This window comes from Procambarus clarkii, chromosome 72, assembly GCF_040958095.1.
Source record: "Procambarus clarkii isolate CNS0578487 chromosome 72, FALCON_Pclarkii_2.0, whole genome shotgun sequence".
Taxonomy (NCBI): Eukaryota; Metazoa; Arthropoda; class Malacostraca; order Decapoda; family Cambaridae; genus Procambarus; species Procambarus clarkii.
Window position 1 is genome coordinate 2,308,278 of NC_091221.1, and position 22,505 is coordinate 2,330,782.

The 22,505-nt window shown below is 39.6% G+C and overlaps 1 protein-coding gene across 18 annotated transcripts in view; it reads right to left on the reverse strand.

The window, feature by feature from the left end:
* The window catches only part of LOC123773598 (heterogeneous nuclear ribonucleoprotein Q), a 236,569-nt gene that overhangs the window by 22,300 nt on the left and 191,764 nt on the right, over positions 1 to 22,505 (reverse strand). For 14 of the 18 annotated variants that reach the window (XM_069312317.1, XM_069312323.1, XM_069312316.1 and 11 more), the window contains one exon: positions 20,100 to 20,132. The exons of the other annotated variants lie outside the window; for them this stretch is intronic. In XM_069312317.1, coding sequence (XP_069168418.1) covers positions 20,100 to 20,132 — 33 coding nt within the window. The remainder of the gene's footprint in view (positions 1 to 20,099; positions 20,133 to 22,505) is intronic. 18 annotated transcript variants of the gene reach the window in all.

Consider the following 22,505-nt stretch of genomic DNA (forward strand, 5'->3'; position numbering starts at 1 on the left):
ACAATGTTCTAAGGAATGCCTACATTTATCTAAAAATTGGGACTTTTTTTCTTTTTTTACTTACTATACCCATGATGTAGTAACAGGGAGCAGATAATATGATTGGTTATTTTTAATGGGGGGCAACTTAAACAACCTTAATATTGTGAAAAATATATACTGCATTGAATATTCAATAATGTAAAAAGCAATGAAATTAAATTAATAAATATTAAACAAAAAGAGTATTTATCCAAATATATACAGTGGTTTTGTTCTACTAGAAGGGGGTGGGGGGCAAACTGACCTCCCTGCCATTTTTCTGATATATCGTCCAAGACACGTGTTAAGACTTCATCTCACTTGGCACTCAATATAAAATGACCGGCCATCTTATTCATTCTCAGCAATTAAAGTAATAAATACCAAATAAACCACTATGTATAACTCTCAAAAATCTTTGATAATTAGGTCCATACATAGGATACAAACACCTGATCTTACAAATGCCTTCCCAAGACCCAGTTTATGCACCTCGGTCTACTTCATCATCCTCCATAACATATGGAGGATGCAGTAGGAGGATGTATATGGAGCAGTCCCCGTGGTGTAGTGGTAAGACACTCGCCTGGCGTTCCGCGAGCGCTATGTCATGGGTTCGTATCCTGGCCGGGGAGGATTTACTGGGCGCAATTCCTTAACTGTAGCCTCTGTTTAACGCAACAGTAAAATGTGTACTTGGATGAAAAAACGATTCTTCGCGGCAGGGGATCGTATTCCAGGGACCATAGGATTAAGGACTTGCCCGAAACGCTACGCGTACTAGTGGCTGTACAAGAATGTAACAACTCTTGTATATATCTCAATATATAGTGCTACTTTTACATTCGCATAGCCCCAGGGTATCATGCAGTAGATCCACACTGCTCACTCAACACATACAATATTCTCATGGCCAGTGTAAATCTGCTGTGCTTTCTCTCAACTATTTTGGATGTTTATTAAAAAACACACTCTTAATAATGACGGACAAGACGTGGAAAAATGTTGATGATGCACCAGTGGAAAGGAAGTGGCAACCCATTACCCTAGAAATATGAAGATAATCAAGTGCTCTGAAAAGAAAAACTCAACACAGATTGCACGTGTGGATGCTGTTAACAGATCCACAAATGGGACTACAACATTATCAATAGCAAGTCTCAAATTTTAGAGCATATGACAGGTTCTGCACCACTAAAAAACTTTAGTTCCGCACCACTAAACAGTAATAACAAGGAAAAGTTCTCTTGTGATTTTTGGCATATAAAACCTACAAATACTAGGGACTGAGGACCAAAATCATTGTAGAAATCTCATCAGCCATATGCTAGGTTGATGAAACTGGCGTACCTTGCAGTGATTCTGAGGATCAACATCTCCATGGACCAGCGTCTGAAAAAGCATCCTGGATGGTGGTCTTGTCAACCAGGTTATTGGATAAGGCTGCTTGCAGCCTGATGTATGAGTCATAGCCTGGTTGGTCAGGTATCTTTTGGATGTGTTTATTGAGTTCTCTCTCTTGAACACCATGAGAGGCCAGTCAATTATGCTCATGTTAAAGGTGGTAGCCCAGGGATTAAAGGTAAGGTCTTCCGACATGATCACTCCCAGATCCTTTACATTGATTTTTTGTTCTATAGTGTAATTTAACTGCATTTTATATCTGGTTTCCATTTTTATATTTTTGTTTTTCCATGGTGCAGGAGTTGGAACTTATCTTTATTAAACATCCACTGAAAGACCTGATTTACATCAGATTAGAGGTTTGCTGTGTCCTCTATACTGCCAACTCTCATAAAAATCCTAGTGCCATCTGCATGGGATGATATGGTAATACAGTTTGTGTCCTTGTCTATGTCCAATATGAGAATGAGAAAAAGTACTGGAGCAGGCACAGTACCCTGGGAAACTGAGCTTTTCACGGTGGATGATCCAAATTTTATTTTGTTGATTATTACACACTGGGTTTTGTTAGTTAGGAAATTGAAGATCCATCTTCATATTTTCCCAGTATTGTAATTCCTTTTGAACACCCATTTAGTGTGCAATAACTCCATGGTCACCTTTGTTGAAGAATTTGCAAAATCTGTGTATATTATTACATCAGCGTTTGCTTGTTTTCCAAGACAGAACATACAGTTCTAGGAAAAAAATATCTGGCTATAAAACAGCAGAAGATTGCTTATTTCTGTTCCTTGGAGGAAATGCTACTTATAAACTTAAGGCTCTCCTTGTGTACCATTCAGAAAATTTCAGCTTTAACAAATGTTAAAATCGTCTCTACCAGTTGTTGGAAGAATGTGCCAAAGGTTTGGGCAACCAAAACATATTTAGAGACTTGTATTTACAATGCTTTATGCTGTAAGGGAAACTGCATAGTGCAAAAAAGACCACTATTTGAATGGAAATGTCAAGGTAGTGTTTTTGCCACCAAGCAACCTTCCTGCTTCAACCTGTGGATCAGATCATTCAAGACTTATTACATCCGTAAATCTTTGACTAGGAACCTCAACCAACAGAAAACGCAGGCGTAACACCTTATAGTGTTGGAATATGGTCACAATATTTGAGTCAGTCAAAACCATGGGGAAAATGGTGGTATGAAGTCAGACACAAGCATGACTGGTGTTAGGAAATGAAAGCTTGACTTCAACTTGGATTTTGAGGAACTTTTGATGAAGCCAATAACTGGAAACCTTATTGAAATTGCTTAGCAGATAAGCAATGAGAAATGTATTGAAATGGAAGTCACAAACATTTCAAATGAGGTAGTTCCAGAGGTGGTGACTGACACATCCCCACATGAGACACAGCCCACTCAGTCGTGCACACAGCCTGAAAACAGCTGGACACAGCCCAGAAACAGCCAGCCACGGCCAAGAAACAGTTAACGCACAGCTCAAGGAACAGCTGTGCATACAGCCCAAAAACTGTTGGGAAACAGCCTGGAAACAGCTAGGGTTCACAATCCAGGGAAATTGGACAGAGCTGGACACACAGTCCAAAAAGAACAGGGTACCTGAATTGCAAGTGGATGGAATTCTGGGAGTTCTTGTACTCCCCAAGACCAGCCCGGGCCAGGTTTGATTTGTGAGAGCTTGGTCCACCAGGCTGTTGCTTGGAGTGGCCCGCAGGCCCACATATCCACCACAGCCCGGTTGGTCCAGCACTTCTTGAAGAAAACTATCCAGCTTTCTCTTGAAGATGTCCATGTTTATTCTGGCAATATTTCTTATGCTTACTGGGAGGATGTTGTACAACCGTGGACCTCTGATGTTTATATAGTGTTCTCTGATTTCTGATTTTCTATGGCACCCCTGCTCTTCACTGCTATTCTGCATTTCCTTCTAGTTCGTTCACACATAAAATGACAGTATGTTGTTATTTTATTGTGTAGATTTGGAATCTGGTCTTCCAGTATTTTTTATGCATATATTATTTAATAACTCTCTCGTCTCCTTTCTAGAGACTACACTTGGAGAGCTTTGAGATGATCCTAATAATTTAAGTGCTTTATCGTGTCTATGTATGCTGTACATGTTCTTTGTATTCCATAAATTTCAGCTATATCTCTCTCTTGCTCGGGACAGGACAGCACAAATGATTTGAATAGCAGAACCATTGTGATGGGATCCCTGGTTTTGAAGGTTCTCGTAAACCATCCTATTATTTTTCTGGCTGAGGCTATGTTTGTTTGGTTATGCTCCATAAACATTAGATCAGCGGACGTCAATATTCCCAGATCCTTTACATGCTGCTTTCCTACTATGGGCAGATTTGATTGTGTTTTGTACCCTGTATTTTGTTTAAGGTCCTCATTTTTACCGTACCTGAGTACCTGGAATTTATCAATGTTAAACATCATGATATTTTTTGCTGTCCAGTCAAAAACTGTATTAATATCTCCTTGTAGTTTTTCAATGTCTCCAACTGAAGTAATTTTCATGCTGATTTCCATGTCAGCTGCAAAAAATGATATGGAGCTGTGACTTGTATTTTTATCTATATGAGATATACGAATAAGAAAAAGCTGTGGTGCAAGGACTGTACCCTGAGGTACAGAGCTTTTAACTACACTTGGACTTTATTTTATTTGGTTGACTGTTATTCTTTGTTCTGTTCAACAGAAAATTTAATGTCTACTGTCCTACTTTACCTGCTATTACCATAACACATAAAGAGACTGTTTTACCTATTTCTGGGGTACAGCCCAGAAACAGCTGGGAGCAGAGCCCAGGAACAACCAGGGATACAGCTCATGAAGAGCTGGACCAAACAGTCTTAGACAAGATGGGCACAGTGTGGAAAGAGAGAACCTTAGAACCTGGGAAGATCCAGGTATGTGGATAGTTCAGGCACAGCCGAGTACACTGCTTAGACAGAACCAGGTATGCCGCCAAAACAAAGCTGAGCATGCTGCTTAGATAGAGTTGGGTGTGCCACCTGGATAGAGCCAGGTATGCTGCCTGGACAGAGCCAGGTACGCTGCCTGGACAGAGCCAGGTACGCTCCCTGGACAGAGCCAGGTATGCTGCCTGGACAGAGCCAGGTATGCTGCCTGGACAGAGCCAGGTATGCTGCCTGGACAGAGCCAGGTATGCTGCCTGGACAGAGCCAGGTACGCTGCCTGGACAGAGCCAGGTACGCTGCCTAGACTGAGCCAGGTACATTGCCTGGACAGAGCCAGGTATGCTGCCTGGACAGAGCCAGGTATGCTGCCTGGACAGAGCCAGGTACACTGCCTAGACTGAGCCAGGTACATTGCCTGGACAGAGCCAGGTATGCTGCCTGGACAGAGCCAGGCATGCTGCCTGGACAGAGCCAGGTACACTGCCTGGACAGAGCCAGGTATGCTGCCTGGACAGAGCCAGGTATGCTGCCTGGACAGAGCCAGGTATGCTGCCTGGGCAGAGCCAGGTACGCTGCCTGGACAGAGCCAGGTACATTGCCTGGACATCCAGGTACGTTGCCTGAACAGAGCCAGGTACACTGCCTGAACAGAGCCAGGTACGCTGCCTGGACAGAGCCAGGTACGCTGTCTGGACAGAGCCAGGTACGCTGCCTGGACAGAGCCAGGTACACTGCCTGGACACAGCCAGATACACTGCCTGAACAGAGCCAGGTACACTGCTTGGACAGAACCAGGTACGCTGCCTGGACAGAACCAGGTACGCTGCCTGGACAGAGCCAGGTACGCTGCCCGGACAGAGCTATGTTATTTTGAACACTCTAACATATGAACAGAAGATATACATATAATCAAGCACACTGGAGTTGATTTACAAGCTTTTTTCATTTTCTAGTTTGTGGTTTGGTCAACATATTTCAGCCATGTTATTTTGACTCCTTGTCTGCAATATTCCACATGTTTTGCGAAAAAAAATTTATTGACAGCCCAATGCCTCATTACACTTGAAAAAACTATGGTAAAAACTGTGCCTAAAATGTAAATACAGTATATGTGTACTGTATATATAACATGTAAGACATAAGTGTAATAACTGGAAAAAAAAAACTGTTTTATTGTTCTATATATACGATATGGTGCATATCTTAGTTACATGTATATTTTGAGCATAGCAATGTTCCATACATTTGACTACATACATTTTTCAAATTACACACCACTGAATAATATTAGGGTAAAAAGCCTGAGAAAAAAACAGCATTAAATGTAATGAGACCCCATTTTTTGGGCGAGTCCCATTGGCTCCCTGAAGCTATCAAACTAACATGTGCCATATTAGTTTGGTGCCATCAGTCCCCGGAGTTCTATGCCTACCAGGGCCATGAGCCAGATCCTGGCCCAATAAGAGAGGCACAGGAAGCAATGGCCATATGAGCCCTCAACATTTAGAGTTCGTCATGCCTGTCATCGACAAGGGAAGGCACCCAGAAAGGTAGATGAAAAAAAAAAAAAATTCTAACTGTTTAAAATAGCTACCTATGTCAGAACAGAGCCAAAGAACTCCTCCCAAAAGAAAAACGAGGAAACAAGCAATCGTCATCCAACTAGCACGCCTGCTCACTAGTGCCCCCCCCCCCCCCCCATCTCCCCCAACAGGGGGGAGGGGGAGCCTGCTCAGGTGAGCTAGTCACACCTTCTCCAGTTTGTAGAATGATGAAAAACTGCTGACCAGAAGGAGGGAGGGTGTCAGGGAGCCTCTAGGGCTCACCCAGAAAATCGCATTTCATTACATTTAACACTGGTTTTCTGTGAGGAGCCCCGTCGGCTCCCTAAAGCTAATTACCCACAGATAAAGCCAGGAACTCACCCAAAAGGGTGAGTCCCCACAGGTCTCACAACGTAGATGTGACAACTGGCTGCGACAGATGCCCCAATGCAACACAAGGCTGCAGAGGGCCCGGAACATTGACAAGATATTTGGACAGAGGTGGCCAGGACCCTGTTCGATTTCCAAAACCCCGGCGACCAAATGTCAACCAAGACATATTACCAAAGACAGCAGCAAGAACTGCATACTTCCTCACATTATGGGTACAAGGATAGAACACAGGCTGGCTAGACTTAATAACCCTGTGGACAACCTGAGACACACAAACCCTGAAACAAAGAACAAGGGAAACTGGGTCTACCCAGAATGAGTCAACTGACACTGAAGCAGTAGCATGCAGGTAGCCATGTAAAACCGCAACCGGACACAAAACATGATGCACCCCCGGTCGAACCAACCAAGCATCAACCACCCAAGGAACACTCCGGAAACCAGCCATCTCATTTTTTGTCCGAAAAGAAGAAGGATGCAAACTAACAAAATGACCTTCCTGGACCAAAAGAGCAGAAACCCCCTGTACCGGAGAAGAGCATGAAGCCCCCACACCCACCGGAGAAGAGCATGAAGCTCCTCCACCCAACTCCCCCAGAGGCTAAAGCTAACAAGAATAAGGTGTTGAGAAAACAATCCCACCATAGGGGCCACTAAAAACTGAGGAAAAGAGAGAACACTCGGTCCAAAGACCAAGAAGGCTCGGGTGGCGCATGAGCTAGCCGGAGGTGAAAAAATGCACGAGAGAGCTTGTGGAGCAGAACAGAAGTGACATCCACCCAGAACACAACCTGGAGTGCCTCCGCCAGCACCACATGATCAGAAGCAACAGTATTCAGCATAAGATGCCTGCCATGAAAGAATCAAGAAAGGAAAAAACTAGAACAGACACCGATAAAATCCTTCAAAAGGAAAAGAAATGGTGGAAAGACCACCAGGAAACTTCTTACTGTTGCTGAGAGGAAGACCGCAGGTGGAACACCATCAATGAAGCCACCTGATCACCATACAAATGGCGATACACCATCTTAAAAAAAACAGACGAAAGAACGAAAGAGTAAGTCGAATCAGCAAGGTACCTCACTGGCCTGACCTACAGAAAAAGGTGGAGCCACGGAAAAACTTCCGGGTTCGGACACCATGCAATCAGCGTCTAAAACCCAGGCTGGGCCAGCCACCATGGGGGCCAGGAGAACCATTCTCCCCTGAAAGGATTCGAGGCATACCAGAAACCGTAGCAACAACTGAACCAGGAAACAAAGGTACAGGAGCCCCCACCTCAACCAGTCCTGCCGGAAAGAATTCACTGCGAACACCTTGCAGTTGGGGAATGATGCCACGTATATAGGCAGGCACTGGAACCAAGCTGACGCAAAGAGGTCCACCTTTAGGTACCAGAACGTCCGACACAGCCAAAGGAAAGAGGCGGTGTCGACCGTTCACTCCATGGAAAGAGGAATGAAGCGAGACAGACCATCCGCCAGGATGTTGGACAACCCCGGATGTGAACGGCACAGAGCTAAACCCCGAGAACTCAGCAGAAGAACTACCCGAAGCGACCAGCCACAAAGAGCCATGGACCACAGAGACCCCACAACCCCCACGGTTGAGACAATGAGCTACAGGAGAGAAGTCCGAATGGAGCAGTCACCGAGCCCCGAAGCAACCGAATCCATGGCAGTGCCTGCAACACAGCAGCAAACTCTTGCACTGTGCTGTGAGCCTAAAAGAAGGATAGAGCCCAACGACCCTGGCCGGCCTCGTAAGCGCTGGTCACAAAACCACCCCAGCCCAAAAACGAGATGTCTGTGAACACATCGAGCGATGGAAGGGGAAGGCACCATGACACTGAAACCCAAAAAACTTGAAGAGGAAGCTGGAGATGCTGCAACCGACATAAGGACCCCAAAGGCCCACTCCAGCAATCACGAAAGCAGTGAAAGGGGTTGCCCTAGAGATACTAGAACAGCCTCAGATGCCAAATCCTGCCCAGCACAAATACCAGCAAGACAAAGTTCAGGCTCCTACACAACTGTTCAAGCAACTGCCGAGTGACCCGGGTCCCCCTCAAAAACAGCAGACAACGGGGCAGCAGCTGGACCCACTCCAAGATGACCTGACAAGAGAGACAGGAAAAAAGTCTGCCCCATCAGCCCTGAACCCTCGACCAGAGGAAGAGCCTCCCAATGCCTCCAAAGGTCGAAAGAAACCATGTGAAAATCCCACAAATCGTGGGACTAAGCGTGGGAAAAAGAGAGCCAGCCTCCCCCCCCCCCCCCCCACCACCCACCATTGCCCAGCGAAAGGGCCGACACGACCTCCTAGAAGCCGACCTCCGTACAGAGCAACCACCACACCAACCAGATGAAGAAGTCCCCGGAGGACACACTGGCTCAGAATCTGGCATCAAAAGCCATCTCGACCTACAGAAACCTGAGCCCTGGCATGACCACTCCGAGAAGAGCGAGTATATAAATTGGGCTTAACCTCTATCCACAAATCGGAAGGGGGCAACCCTTCCAGGGAAAGCCCAGGCACTGGGGACAGCTAAGCCAGTAACCCCTGTCTGTTGCAGGCAAACTGACAACCATCAGTCACTGTGAAACCAGGGGGCAACAGAGGAGGACCACCATGACAACCTAGGCTAACCTAATGGGAAGCTAGGCAGACCTCCACCGCCAAGGAAGCGAATATGCACCAAGAAAGCAAAGAAAAACAAAAAGGGCCCCGAAGCAACACACAAACCAACTGGTCCCCACAGAGAAGCGTCAGCCACTGCTGATGCAAACTGCTCTGGGCACAGTGTGCCTCACCCAGCAAAAACATCCTCCCTACACGGAGTAAGACGGGAAGCTCAAGACCCCCCCGACAAACCCCAAGGGGTGAGAACACCAAGCGATGAGGAGCTCAAACAGGAGGAAGACCCGAACGTTCCAGGGAAGATAACCTTAACACGCAAGTGAAGTACTTACTGGGCACCTAGGGAAGATAGCCCTAAGCACATGCAGCCCAGTGTACTTTAAAGAACACCTGGCCACCACCACACACATAGCTTGCAAAGCCACAAACACCAACGCCAAACAATAATTCAAGGCCAGAGAAGTCATTTGAATACCGACACATCGGTCAACGAACTGGGGGTGGTGCAGCTGGCTCCCCCTCACTACTGGGCCCGACTAAAGAGCCTAAATCAGTATTCTCTTGAGCGCAGGCGGGAGAGATAAATAACAATTTACATGTGGAAAATAGTAGAGGGCTGGTCCCAAACCTGCACACAAAAATAGCACCACATGAGACCAGAAGGCATGGCAGGATGTGCAGAATACCCCCATTGAAAAGCAGAGGGCCAACAAGTACTCTGAGAGAACTCTACACATAAAGGGCATAACTGGCTGACTCCTCACAGTGTTCAAGAAAGAACTATCAATATCAGAGGCCCGAGACTATTCAACATGCTTCCACTACACATAAGGGACACAACTGGCCGACCCATCACAGTGTTTAAGAGAGAGAACTTGGTAAGCACCTCTAAAGGATACCTGATCAACCAGGCTGTGATTCATACGTCAGGCTGCAAGCAGCCCCATCAAACAGCCTGATTGACCAGTCCAGCAACGAGGAGTCCTGGTCGACGACCGGGCCGTGGGGATGCTAAGCCCCGGAAACGCCTCAAGCTAACCCCTCCTCCCTGACGGGGAAGGAGGGGCGCTAGGGAGCCGGCGCGCTAGTTGAATGACAAGTGTTTGTTTCCTTGTTTTTTTTTTTTTGGGGGGGGGGGGGGGAAGTTCTTTGGCTCTGTTCGGACATAAGATGATTGGAATGTCTGGTGAGGCCACACTCAATGTAGTTATAAGAAAATCCTAACAATTTTAAGAACCATTAGCAATTAATCAGAAATCTTGAAAAATTGCAAATCAGGTTGAAATTTAGAGGAACTATAAGATCCAGATTTTAGAGGTGCTATTGTACACGAATTTAACCCCTTGGACAGCTGCTATAACAAAACGGTCATTCCTGCTATGCACAAAAAAATAATAAAAATAAAAAATAATAATTTTTCATTATAGAATTATTAATTTTTAAGCAAAATGTAAGAAAAACACCTAAGTTAATATTTATAGTTTCACTGGGTGGAGGCACTCTGAAAGGTTGGGTGCTAGTTGTGTCTGGAGTCTGTGAACAAAGGGTGTCCGACTTTGCTGTCACTTCCTGTGTTATCCTCGGATGTTTCACTGATTATCACTTGTTTCCCCTTTATTTACAGTGTGTTGAATAACTCCCAACCAAGAAGAGTATTGAAAAGACTATGACTATGACTATGATGACTTCAATGGTATTGGTTTCTGGGTGATGACATATGGCCTAATTGGTGAGAGTACAGATTGAAACAAAGGTGTAAGCCACCACTGTGGCACCCACAGATGATGGCAGGTTCCTAGTACACGTAAGGGATGACAATGGTTCAGTTGATGATTGGTTTACCCGGTATACCTTATTACAACCACACGGATTAAATGACCACTTAGTGTAATTACACTTAGGTAATTACGGAGTTGTGGACACCATATGAACATCATTGGTACACATAGTATGCAATTATGATGGAATTTTATACAAAGACAATGACCACATTCCCCTAGTAACATTCTTGACGATAACTGCATTCACCTAGTAACGTGACCGTGAAATGATAGCAGGATTTTGTTCAAGGATCAAGGTAAACTTCATTGTTGTACATCCACAGAGAGCTATTATATAGTTATTTGCATCACACAAGTAAAACCCAGACAATACAGTACTGTAACTGTTTAACTTGTCATATGACGATAACTGCATTACCCCGTGAATCAACATATGACGATAACCGCTGTCTAGGTGTTAAAGAAAAATAGGAAACTCTCGCAAAACTTGTAAATTGGCTACTGTAATATAATATAATTATATAGAAAGAACATCCTGCTTTATGAACTCACATTGTCAGAAGTCTGGTGATTCAACTAGTAGCACACTGAGGAGCAAATATGTTGTGATGACTTTTCAGCAGGAAGTAAAGCTTATAAGGAAAGTGATAGATGGCTATGGGGAGAACACACGACAAGAAATCGGCTAATGTAATATCACTCCGAATTTGATGAGATTGTGCAGGACAAATCTTTATCTCATATAAATTTACAACACGGTTAAAATAAGTTTTTACTAGTGCTAGTTGCATATACTCATAGGAGTAAAAGTGATATATCTGCTGGGTTTCCAGCAAACATAATGAAGTCACTATGCAATGTCATTGCCACTGTCACTCATAAATTAAAATGCCTTTAAGTGGAAAAATTGTAAAGCCAAGGGCATTTAAATGAGCCAAGTCGCTTCCTGTTGGGTTGCTAAAGAACAGCACTGTGCTCTTATTTTTCTTATTTTTCATAACAGTGCATCACATCCACATGAAGGTGAGCTATCCAAGTGAAACATGTTTGCCACCCAAAAAACCTTCCTTGATATAATCCACAGATCAAGGAATACCCTGTAATTTTGAGCCTCAAACTCCACTATAGAAATGAGTTTGCCAGATTACTCCATGTACAGAAGGGGACTGTGAAGAAACTCATGAAAACTTTCAATAAAATGTCAGCTGTATAAAGTATGTGCTGCACTTTACTGGAACAAGATTCAACAATAGACTTTAATGCATTGCTGGAGCAAACTTTGGCCTTTCATCTTGGCCATTTCCTGAAGACAACAATGTTACAGATGTTGAAGGATTAGACAGCGAAAATAAGTGAGTGACAAATTATAATATGAACTCCTTGCCTATGTTACAGACATGGTCTCCAGAAATAAGAACTGATCACAGACAAACTTACGCAACAAATATACGACCGATGCTCAGATTGATATGATGACACAAAGTATCCGGTTATTTAGAGTTTATAAACAAAATTAATACAAAAAACCTTATCTGAAAGAGTTTGAGTTGTTTGTCAATGGGAATGTTTTGGAAAAATTATATGGTTAGTTTTCCTTTCAAAAGTATTCAGTTCTGTTTTGTATTTTGTAGTTGCCAAAATTGTTATTATATATACACAAACACACACACATACACATACATACATACATACATACATACATACATACATACATATATATATATATATATATATATATATATATATATATATATATATATATATATATATATATATATATATATATTTTGGTAGCAGTCTTTCCTGTAGACATATATTATTAAATATGACCGAAAAAGTAAGATTAATAATTCTAACATGAATTTTCTCAATCTTTCGTACATTACGCTTCACTGTTGGAGGTAAATCAAAAATCAATTCTCCAAAATTCATTTTTATTTCTAGTCTGACGCGACACGGGCGCGTTTCGTAAAACTTATTACATTTTCAAAGACTTTAGTTCACAAATACACAACTGAATAGAACTTACGTATCTCCGATTTTATATCTACATTTGAGTGAGGTGGAAGGGGTGATGTGGCATTAACACAAGACAGAACAAAGTGTGGTATTAATAGGGTATTAATTTCATCAACACAAGACAGAACAAGAGTATTAATAGGGTATTAATTTCATCAACACAAGACAGAACACGAAACAATGGATATTGAATAGAAGTGTTTGTAGAAAGCCTATTGGTCCATATTTCTTGATGCTTCTATATTGGAGCGGAGTCTTGAGGTGGGTAGAATATAGTTGTGCAATAATTGGCTGTTGATTGCTGGTGTTGACTTCTTGATGTGTAGTGCCTCGCAAAACTACCAATAGGCTACCAATATAGAAATATGGACCAATAGGCTTTCTACAAACACTTCTATTCAATATCCATTGTTTCGTGTTCTGTCTTGTGTTGATGAAATTAATACCCTATTAATACTCTTGTTCTGTCTTGTGTTGATGAAATTAATACCCTATTAATACCACACTTTGTTCTGTCTTGTGTTAATGCCACATCACCCCTTCCACCTCACTCAAATGTAGATATAAAATCGGAGATACGTAAGTTCTATTCAGTTGTGTATTTGTGAACTAAAGTCTTTGAAAATGTAATAAGTTTTACGAAACGCGCCCGTGTCGCGTCAGACTAGAAATAAAAATGAATTTTGGAGAATTGATTTTTGATTTACCTCCAACAGTGAAGCGTAATGTACGAAAGATTGAGAAAATTCGTGTTAGAATTATTAATCTTACTTTTTCGGTCATATTTAATAATTATATATATATATATATATATATATATATATATATATATATATATATATATATATATATATATATATATATATATATATATATATATATATATATATATATATTATATATATATATATATATATATATATATATATATATATATATATATATATATATATATATATATATATATATATATATATATATATATATATATATATATATATATATATATATATATATATATATATATATATATATATATATATATATATATATATTATATATATATATATATATATATATATATATATATATATATATATATATATATATATATATATATATATATATATATATATATATATATATATATATATATATATATATATATATATATATATATATATATATATATATATATATATATATATATATATATATAATATATATATATATATATATATATATATATATATATATATATATATATATATATATATATATATATATATATATATATATATATATATATATATATATATATATATATATATATATATATATATATATATATATATATATATATATATATATATATATATATATATATATATATATATATATATATATATATATATATATATATATATATATATATATATATATATATATATATATATATATATATATCCTAATGTTATAGGATCATGTTCCACAATATCTCATAGAAAATTTTGAGCCAAAGACAGAGTTCTGGGCATGGGGAAAGATTAGAGAAGGTGAAACTCTATATTCACATTTTACTGGTTGATTACCATCATATCACCATCATACCAAATTATAAGGTTGACCGTATCATTTTGCTCAGTAAAATTTGCCCAAAGTGTATTGGAAATAAGATAGTATGAACTCCTTAATTATTGCTTGAAATGCCTTTTTGAAAATAGACTTTCAGGGCTCAGGCATGAGACAAACCGGAGACGAAGACAAAAACTCTACCCAGTCTCGCGTATTGAAGAAATATGATTCTTATAAGGTATTCCAACCTAACTAGCAACACAGGTGTTGGTGTTTATCAACAGTCAAATTCATAATGAGTTTAATTGGTAATAATAATAATACTTAAAGCCAGAGCCAAGATATAACAATTTATAAAAGAACATTTTAAAAAGAAAGCTGAAAATTCAGTTAAAAGTCATTGCAAAATACATGCACTTCATGTTACATTTGTGAACAGATGAAAATACTAACAACATTAGAATGTGTGGGCAGAACATTTTAATGAGGACGGTAGAATGAAAACAGGTAGACTGTTGCTCTTATAGGTACCAAAAAGGCAAGACATTTACCATCATTTACATCATATCACTCACTGACCATGGCCAGTGAGTGATACTAAGACATGAATTTCCTACATATTATGTACACCTCAAACACTGTTTATTATATGAGTATTATATAAGCATTGATTAAAAATTGGGTAAGACTTTGTGTGTATTGTCATCTGTTGAAAAAAATCATTACTTAGCCTACTGCATATTATAAAATGTCCAGTTTCAATTCATACAAAAATAAAATCTATAAAACAAATTTACCAAACGATTCAATAAACAGAAAACTGTATTTAGAATAATACAATAACTGCATAAATGTGTAAATAGCTACAAAAGGCAGAGAGCTATAAAAAACAAAACAAAGTGAGTTTAGAGAAATATAACATAATGACTTTGAATAAGACTTTGTATTAATGAATTGTCTGATAAATGTAATCAAAAGTACAGTTATTTGATTCAGTGTCATGTGCATAATGGATTATGATGTATATAACAAACAATTAAGCAGAAATTTAGAGAAATATAACATAATGACTTTGAATAAGACTTTGTATTAATGAATTGTCTGATAAATGTAATCAAAAGTACAGTTATTTGATTCAGTGTCATGTGCATAATGGATTATGATGTATATAACAAACAATTAAGCAGGATTTGTTATGAAGCCACATCAGAACAAGAAATGATCCTAGGGGGGGGGGGGGGACCTGAAAACAAAAGCAACAGTAGGGATAATACAGAAAGAAGTGGAGGAAGTGACAGAACAACAGGGACGAGGACCAGCAAGAAATTCTGCAGGAACAAAGGGGGTTAGAACTGCCCCGTTAGACGCAGCAAGACAGATAATAAGGGTAACAGTGACAGATGCTGGTAGAACACAAAAATGGAAATAGAGCCATCCGTTATTATTAACGACCTGACAGAACCAGTGGGGCAACACACAGCAAGAACAGGGAAGGACACTGGGAGGAGTTGTAAATAATCAGTTACAAGTGTGGGTGAGTGGGGCAATCTAATAAATATAAAACCTTTGTATGATAGGCAAGATTCAACTTGAATGACACAACAGTATGAATATACAGGAGATGTACAATGACCAAGACACAAGGAAGAAAGAAAGAGAAGATGCCAAGTTAATCAGAGAGGAAAAAGCACTTGGAACTTTACAAGTGCAAAACAATGGAGAAAGAGGGAAAGAAGATGTGAATACAGAGCAGGAAGTACAGTTATTGTGTGCAAGACAATGGAGAAAGGGGGAAAGAAGATGTGAATCCAGAGCAGGAGGTAGAGCTATTTAGTGGACCCAGTCAGCCTGGCAAGAAGACACTAATAAAAGCATGTGATTAGGAATAACATTTTTGTAAATTTCACACTACAGAATAGGACTAGCCCAAAATGATAGCCTACCTCTGCTTCCTGGGAGGGACGTTTGAGGTGATTTTTGTAAATGTTGATCTAACTGCACACTGATATAAAACTGGAGCTTTGAAGAAATAAAACTTGTGGAGGCAACAACTAGCAGAACTACATACTAGGCATGACAACAGTATGAATTACACAGAAAGTGGTAAGAGTTATTTACAATCCTCCACTAAATATAGAAGTCTAAGGGAGGAATACAACTATTGCAATGGTACATGCCTGAAGATCAATCTTAAAGGCAGTAACAGTGGCAATAGAAGCAAAAGCAAACAAATGGTAATCAAGAACCTTTTCAGAGACAAAACATGGAAAGCAAGATTAGTGAACACAATGGACATCAATTTCCTGTGGTAACATATCAAGCCACTGATAAAAGAAAAAAGAATGAACACACCAGGTACAGTACTTTTAGATCTGGTGTTTATCTAAAATAAGGAAGATGTTGACAATATGATGTGCCACTAGGAGGTAGTGACCACTGCATTATAGAGTTCAATTACATTTGAGCACAGAGCGAGGGACCAAAGATCAGGTTGAAGAGCAAGAGAATACAGAGAGGACTACAGGAGGGTTACTCACACGATGCTCAACGCAATATACAACTTGAAACGGTCAGCAAATTAGATGATGGAATTTGTAACCCAGAAATGTGCAGATGCTACTGAACAGCTTATATCTCACAAGAGTAAAGTAGATGAGAAAAGAACATGAAACCTATGGTCCAACAGACAGTATATGGAAGAAAAGAAGGCAAAAAGACATAGAAAAATACTGTGCTAGTATAAAGAACTGGGGACTGAAGCAAATAGGGTGGTACTAATGAGAGCCAGGAATTATTACACCTATATCAGGAGGGCAGTTGAGCATCCATTTGAAAAAGACATTGCAACAAAACCAAAGGACCGACCAAAGTTATTGTTAAGACATATACAGTGGAAAACAACAGTAAGAGACCATGTCATTAAATTATGGGAGACAGGGAGGAACAACCACAAAGAATGATGTATGCGAAGAACTCAACAAGATATTCCAAGAGATCTACAAACCTGGACCAGATTGGTGCCCAAAAAAAAGGAGAGGCAACAGATAGCCAGAAGCAACACTAGATAGAATAGAAAGTCACTGTAAAGACATAACAAAAACGTTGTGAAGCTAGATTTAACAAAAGCAGGTTAATGGTCTAGATCTGTTATCACTGAGGTTACTGATAAAGGGTGCAGGGATTTTGTGTTATGCACTGCTAGACCTTTCAACATAACATTACAGCCTGAGCCTGGAGATCTCATGGAAATCTGGAAAAAGAGGCAAACATAGTTCCAATATTCAAGAAATAAGACAGACACAAAGCACAAAATTGAAGACCAGTGGATCTAATACTTGCAAAGGCCCTTGCATAACTCTGGAAAAAAGTAACACAGAATAATGGGACACTTGGAGAGTGAAAATTTTGTAACTGAGGGATGACAGGGATTTAGAGAGGGCAAATCATGCATGACAAATATACAGTATTTGAATTAAATGACAGTCACCAAAATAAAACACAAGAAATAGGAATAGACTACCTAAAAACTTTTGATATAATGTAATTCCTCACAAACAACAAATGCACAATGTGGAGATAAGCCGAGGAATAACAAGAAAGATACTGAACTGGGAATGAGAGTTCCTGATGGACAGGAATGAATGGGTCATAATCAATTTATGTAGACAATGCAAAAGTAATGAGGTGAATAAGAACTGAGGGCTGTAAAATACAGTACTGCAGCAGGAGGACCTTGAAAAGCAATAGGAATATACAGATAAATGGCTGCTGGAAATCAATGCACACAAGTGTAAGGGAATGAAGATGAGGAAAGTGAAATAGGAAAACTGTAGGAAACTACTACACCATGAGGAAAAAGCAACTACAACAATAAGAAAAATTAATACTGTAAGTTCAAATACTCCCAACACTAACACCAGAATCTCATTTAAACATGATAACATCAGCAACAAATGCGAAGTTAAAAATATGAACAGCATTTAAAAATTTGAAAACGCTGGTTTTTTATAGCCATTATACATCACCTATGTAAAACCATTAATGAAGAACGGAACACCCATATGGAATCGACACTTATAGTGAAGAACCAAAAGAACTTTTGAGAAAATAAAGAAGTTTACAACTAGACTAGTGCTAGAGTTGAGAAAGTTCAACTAAAATGTCAGGTTGTGGGAACTCATCTTCACAGCCTAAGAGAAGGGATATGATCACTATATAAAATATATTGAGGGGAATTGACAAGTTGGACAAGAGCAGCTTATACAAGCTTAGAGGAGGAAGGAGGACAAAAAGACACCAGTGGAAGCTGGATACTCAAATGAGCAGGTGAGATGCAAGACAATTCTTGTACCCTCTATGGGTGGTTAACAAGTGAAATGCTTTGAAAGAAATCAAAGCAACTCCATCCACAACTCCAAGAAATAATATGACACAGAACTTGAAAATCAAGAGATGTAATAAGCATGCCAGATATACAAATACAAAATATAAAAGGCTTGGAATTATTGAGAGGCAAGCACATTTGATTTCTAACTATAATCAGTGAATAGAGTTACGTATCAACACTACATTACTGTTCACGTATATATGGAAAAATCCTAAGTTCAGGCCCTAACATAATTTTTTCAAAAGGGAAAACAAACTAATAGAATCCATGAAGTATCCTACAGTTGTCTAGTGAATCATTCCTCTATTCAACTGTATGTAGGTTATCCCAAAAGAAAAGATTAAAACCTCCAAGGATTTAAACCCTAAACTAGAGACTAATGATCCTTGAATAAATGAAATATACAGAAACCTGATAAAGTAAATGGTAAGTGGTAGAATGTGTGAGCACTGAGACACTGAGCACTAGTGGTAGAATGTGTGAGTACTAAGACACACAGCACTAGTGGTAGAATGTGTGAGTACTAAGACACTGAGCACTAGTGGTAGAATGTGTGAGCACTGAGACACTGAGCACTAGTGGTAGAATGTGTGAGTACTGAGACACTGAGCACTAGTGGTAGAATGTGTGAGTACTAAGACACAAAGCACTAGTGGTAGAATGTGTGAGTACTGAGACACTGAGCACTAGTGGTAGAATGTGTGAGTACTAAGACACACAGCACTAGTGGTAGAATGTGTGAGTACTGAGACACTGAGCACTAGTGGTAGAATGTGTGAGCACTGAGACACTGAGCACTAGTGGTAGAATGTGTGAGTACTGAGACACTGAGCACTAGTGGTAGAATGTGTGAGTACTGAGACACTGAGCACTAGTGGTAGAATGTGTGAGTACTGAGACACACAGCACTAGTGGTAGAATGTGTGAGTACTGAGACACACAGCACTAGTGGTAGAATGTGTGAGCACTGAGACACTGAGCACTAGTGGTAGAATGTGTGAGCACTGAGACACTGAGCACTGGTGGTAGAATGTGTGAGTACTGAGACACACAGCACTAGTGGTAGAATGTGTGAGTACTGAGACACAGCACTAGTGGTAGAATGTGTGAGTACTGAGACACAGCACAAGAGCAGATATATAAGCAAAAACATGGGTGCAGTTACTAATCTGGAAATATGTTCTGAATTGTAATGTGAAAGTAATATTTTACTAGCTATATTGCAAATTCCACAGGGTTATGTACTAAGAAATGACCTCCTACATTAAAAACAATACTCTGAATACATTTTATCTAACTGTTAGAAGGTCTGCTTACAAATTATATATATTTAATATTCCTAAATTTCTAATTTTAATATTTCAACAATTGTATATTTGTGAACAATACCTTTGTCCTGTGTGTGGGTCTGTCTCTGCAATCCTGCAATGCATTTGATAATCAATTTTATAGATCTTAATGTCCTCAAGACATAGATATGTTCACAATTATTAATTTCTCACTGTAATTACTGTAATAGAGAATACTTATGCTAAATATGAATTTTATACTTTAGCCCTTCTAGATTTTTCTTGCTAAGCAATGAAATGCATTGTGACAAAGGCAACAAGAACATATACAAATATTTATATTGAAAATATGAACATACAAAATGAGGCACTTGTATGCACAAAGATTAGGGAGCATTACAATATCACATGCAATTCATAAACATTCTGTTGGAGAAACCAAGAGATTTGAATATGGGTGTGTGTGCTAATTACCTAAGTGTAATTACTTAAGTGTAGTTACAGGATGGGAGGTACGCCCGTGGTGTCCCATCTGTTCAGTACACTTTGAAACTACTAACAGTTTTGACATCCACCATCTTCTCAATTAACTTGTTCCACCTGTCTACCACGCTGTTTCCAAAAGAGAACTTTCTAATATTTTTGGGGCACATTTATTTCTTTAAGTTGAATCTATGACCTCTTGTTCTTGAAGTTGCAGGTTCCAAGACTTCCTCTGTGTAAATTTTGTTGATTCCAGTTGCTATTTTGTAAGTAGTGATCGTATTGACTCTTTCCCTTCTGCCTTCTAACTTTGGCATAATTAACACCTCTAGCATCTTCTCGTAGATCTTTTTTTTTTCAGTTCCAAAAGCCATTTAGTAGTATGTCTTTGCACCCTTTTCAGTTTATTAATGTGTTTCTTGAGATGCAAGCACCAAACAACTGATGAATATTCCAACTTTGGTCTCAAAATTTGCATGAACAGATTCTTCAATATTTCTTCATCCACATATTTAAACCCAGTTCTGAAATTTGCTGGAGCAGCATAAGCTCCTCTCACAATGTGCTACAATTGGTCTTCTGGTGACAGCTTACGACCTAGAACCACTCCTAGAACTTTCCTTGTCAGCGGATTTTAATATTAACATAGTTTCACAAAATTTGTAGGTTAAATATAGCGTGTTTCCCCCTATTCTGCATTCCATCGCATGACATTTAATTATGTTGAATTCCATCTGTTATGTGTAGCTACAATCACTTATTTCATCTAGGTCATTTTGGAGGGCAATACAGTCATTGAGGTCCCTAATTATCCCTAGCAATTTAGTATCATTTACAAACATATTCATGTAACAGTGTATTTCCTCTGATAGATCATGTATACAGATAAACATTACCAGTGCAAGAACTGAGCCTTAAGGTACTCTGCTAGAGACATTTATTAATTAATTTAAGTCAAATACATTTCCTCTGATTACTGCTTGCAGTTGTCAATCTGTTAAAAATATCTCATATAATCATGTTTCTCAGGGAAGAAACATCACGTGATACGGGTCTATAGTTTAGCTGGTCTTCCTCCATTTCCATTCTTACAGACTGGAACTATAATTCATTGTGTCAGGAAACAGGCAGCCAGGGTATATACAGTATACACGTTAGGCTTATATCTACGTCCCCTCCCCAAGGTCGAATTACTGACCCTCCCCAGGATGCAGCCTCATAAGAAGCTGACTAACTCATGGGTACCTACTTACTGTTAGGTTAACAGGTCCATTAGGTGATAGGAAATGCGCCCAACCATTTTGGTCCCGCCTGGGATTTAACCCAGAATTCTCAATTGCGAGTTGAAAACAAACCCTACTATACTACCGGGACTTTATCCATATGTCAGCTAGGTTTCCAATTTGTAACAGTGTTTGGAAGACAATCTGTAGTGGAGTAATAATCTTAAATGCAGATTCCCCTAAGTGAGACTTTGTACGGTTCGATTGGTTTATTTCAGTCAAGCGCCCTGAACAGTTTTCTATTTCTTCTCTAAAGAGTTCAATATCTTGAGGTTATTTTGAGAAGATTTCGGGGCTTAGTGTTCCCGCGGCCCAGTCCTCGACCAAGCCTCCTTTTGTTACACAACCCCAGGAAGCAGCCCGTAGCAGCTGTCTAATCCCTAGGTACCTAATTACTGCTAGGTAACAGGGACATCAGGGTGAAAGAAACTCTGGTCATTTGTTTCTGTCTCCACCGGGGATTGAACCCGGAACCTCATAACTACGAATCCGAAGCGCTGTCCACTCAGCTGTCAGGCCCCAATATACTCAAATTTACCTTCAAAAGTTGACATTGTAGGTGGCTAAAAATCCTGCAATTAGCAATTTTCTATTCCTGGATTCCTTTAAAAGGCCAGGTTCTGTTTTACATTTGTCTGCTATTCCCTTCTTCAAGTTTCTTTCAGTCTCTCTTCTCACTGCTGTAGTTTCTATATTCTGTATAGTTTGTGTGTGTGTGTGTGTATAATTACTTAAGTGTA